Source organism: Porites lutea, chromosome 3 (assembly GCF_958299795.1).
Source record: "Porites lutea chromosome 3, jaPorLute2.1, whole genome shotgun sequence".
NCBI classification, from domain to species: domain Eukaryota; kingdom Metazoa; phylum Cnidaria; class Anthozoa; order Scleractinia; family Poritidae; genus Porites; species Porites lutea.
In genome coordinates, this window is record NC_133203.1 from 42,987,825 (window position 1) to 42,991,484 (window position 3,660).

General features: G+C 37.2%; 1 protein-coding gene across 1 annotated transcript; it reads left to right on the forward strand.

The window, feature by feature from the left end:
- The first annotated feature begins 585 nt into the window (after positions 1-585).
- Positions 586-3,448, forward strand: LOC140932351 (tetratricopeptide repeat protein 4-like). Its single transcript, XM_073381968.1, has 2 exons — positions 586-733; positions 3,138-3,448. Exons 1-2 carry the CDS (start codon positions 586-588, stop codon positions 3,446-3,448), a joined length of 459 nt encoding a protein of 152 aa, XP_073238069.1.
- The last annotated feature ends 212 nt before the right edge of the window (positions 3,449-3,660 follow it).

Genomic DNA, 3,660 nt, shown 5'->3' on the forward strand with positions numbered 1-3,660 from the left:
CCACTTGGGCACAATTGCCTTTTGCTTGCTTTCGTATTCCTTTGTTATGGCTCTCACACCCCATTTCTTTCTCCACAGAAATAAAAGTCGTCAAACTCGTGTTTTTTTATTGCAGTGAACAAAATTTAACCATTTAAAAAAAAAAAAACAGCGAAAACGAAGCACCGATGTACGACAAACCCTAAACATAGAAAAAGAAGCACCTAATCGCCGTTGGTAATCGAACCAACCAACATGTGGAACCGGAAAAAAATCTAAGTCGATCTTATTAGCCGAGAATGAAAAACCAAAAATACCGCACGTAACTCCTTTGGAATCCTTAATTAACTATATTACGTTTTATTATTTAGTCCTACGTATTCTCAGTCTCTACCCCCCCCAACCCCTCTAGGACCCAGTTTATAGGTTGTGCGCTTCTTGGAAGCTGCCCGATGGTGGTGGAGGGTTTGTCATTTATTGATAGCACATTTGTCAGTACAATCTTATCTAGCGGAGATTAAAGCCCAGATACGTGAAACTTTTTTTATTTAACATCTAATGAATCCGATGATAAACTAAACGACAATTTTAAAGAATTGCTGCGTGATGATAAAATTCAAACAACTTTATTTTCTTGATCCAAGTATTCGTGGTTTCATGATCATGGCGGAGAGTGAAATCAAAGCAGGAAGTGAGAGTGATGCCACATCACCCAGTGAACAAGGACTGGACTTTGATGAAGAGACTTTGAAAGGTAAGAATTCTTACAACTGTTAATATAACGGTTTATTACCAACGGACCAAGGGAAAAAAGCAAAATTTTTGACGACAAAAAAAGTAAACAAAATAAGGCAGCAAAATGAAAAAGATACATTTCATTTCATGGTCAACGCTACTACAACGAAAGAACAGAAATTGAATCTCAAAGAAAGATGTGGTCTAATAAAGTAAGATGACTGATGAACAATAGGAAGCTTAAGTAACGACGAAGGCGACGTCAACGAGAGCGGCAAAACAGCACTAGATTTAGATTGGCAAAACAACAACTCTACACGTGCATCACGCTTTTTTGTACATTTCTTTTCCGCTACTGCATGACTACGACGTGAACTGGGTGCCTATTTTTACGTACTGTGGAGGACGTGAACACAAAAGAACGACCATGTTTTTCTTTTCTTGAAGTTCGTTACACTCTTTTAGAATTCAACTCCAGAAAAAATTGCCAGCATTTGACGAATTGAACGAGATGGAATAAGTGCAATCAAGTCAGGCTTCACTTTGTCAGTGACTTTTTTGTAGCCCTTGCCGTCGTCGTTGCTTAAGGTCCTTCAAGGAAAAAAGGAATTACGTAAGAACGGGAAAACCTTAAAGAGATTTTGATGGACTTTTTGTTGGATTGTTCTAAAATAGTGACTTTAATGGATGATTCTGGTTGGAAGCCTCGTGTTTTATTCATTTCTTTAATTTTTTCCCAAAAATCTAGCCAATATTTCATTCATAGAAAACTGACACAATTAGGTTGCAGTCATCGGTTCAATAAATGTTAAAGAAAGTTTTGGATGACTTTTCGAACGTTTTCAGTGATTAAAAATGAGGAGGAATATTTGAAATTATTGTTGAACTTAAAAGTGAAAAACTACAGTAAAAAGACAAAGACCAGATAGTTAACCAGTACGAGAAGGTGCCTCTGAACTGACATTAGCGGACTAACTGGTTTAAGCATGTACATTTGCCCAACCTTATTTTAATTCCCAGTTCAACCTGATTTCACCCAAAACGCAACGCGTAGAGCGTTCGCATTTTCCTCTTTGGCAGATTTTATTGTTTTCAAGCTAAATAGATAAATAAATAAATGGTGACCACCTACCCCTCCCCTAAGTAACAATTTTGCACTAAGTGAAAAGTAGTGTTAATGTTAACTTAGGGAAGAGGTAGGTGGGCAGTTACCCAGAAACCACTTTTAATGAATCCAAAAAACTGCAAAAAACAATAACAAAATAAACTAACCAAAAAAAGGGCGAAAAGTGAGAAACCACAATAAAAATCGATGGAAACCGAAAACCCACAGAGCCTGGCAGTCAAAAACGGCAATCAAATCTTACTATAGTTTTTAAATAATTTGCAGATGTTCATGCAAAGCAATGAACGGTGAATTAGTTGTACACATCGTGGTATTTACATGAAGAGTTGTTGTTCTTGTTACCAACAATACGGTAACTAATATGGAAACCCCCAAAACATTTTTTTAAAAATAAAACCGAGAGCCATTATAGCTCTTGATAAAACTGAGTACACTAAAAAACAAAAAAAGAAAACCGCCGAAAGGGAATTCTCCTGTAAAACCATAAATTTGAAGAGGACGAATCCCGAAAAAAGCGCCAATATTAAGTCCCCTATTAATGACGTAACAATTACTGATGAGACCCAATGATAATCTCAATATACACCAATGAAAAACTTGATTCTTTGAAACGCAAAACTTGATACTTCGAAAAAAATCTTGATTCTTTTACATGCAATCTTGATTACCTGAAACGAAAACTTGATTACATACGAAACAAAAAAATTTTTGGAATACAAGTCGGCATAGTACTTTATTTGCATATCGGTTCTGAATAGACCTTTCCACGAGTTCAACAAGTTAGGGAAAATCTGTCGACAACACTGGAAGGAGCGTATTAAAATTAGTAAAATTGTCAGCTCCGCAAAGTCGCTAAATTTTACAGACGTTTGTAGAGTTGGCGCGCGGGGGGGGGGGCACATACAAACGTCTGTAAAATTTCGCGACTTTGTGCCGCACCTATATCTTCGTTGGTTTTCAACAAATCACTATCAAACTTGGCAATTTCACTAATTTTAATTGAAAAAACCGTGAAAGGGTCTGTTGACTGTAACTTTAGAATCGCAACTGCACAAAAAACTACCGGGAACAACCAATGCAAAATAAACAGACCGAACCAGATCAGGAGAATGAAACAAGCTGAAAATTCATAAAACTTAGCGGCAAGTGAGCAACTGACTGATTGAATCTACCTCTCTCTTCTTTTACTCACACCATGAGCTAAAAATAAAATGTAGAATGGTTGAAGGTAGTACGGTAAAATATCAACACGTTCAACACGTACTATTAAAGATACTTCAATTTGCTTCATTTTCAGGAATTGCAGAGGTTTTCAATGATGAAGGCAGTAAAGGTTGCGACAAAAGAGACTACAGCTACGCCGTTTACTTTTATACTGAGGGGATTAAAGTGAACTGCAAGGACAAGGATCTGATGGCTGAACTGTACAGTAACAGAGCATATGCACACCTTTGTTTGGGTGAGGCTGTTTGTATTTTCCAGGGTTTAGTAGGTTGCGTACTTGTAGGACTTTCAATTAATTGCTATCAGGTGTTGTGCTTGTTCAAAGCCCTCACTGTTGTTTGGATACAAAAAGGAACACTGATAAGGTGTTGTTTGATTGATTGACCAGGCCTGTTGACAACACAAGATAAGAGAAGAAAATATTTTATTTGGAGTCTTATACAAGCTAGTTCATAAACGTTTTGAATTTCCAAATGATTCAAAATTACAAAATATACTGGTCATTGATTCATTACACTACGATACGCGGGGGTTGGGGGGGGGGGGGGAAGGCATTCTCTATACATGGAAGCTCCGCCCGAAAGGGGGAATTTTTT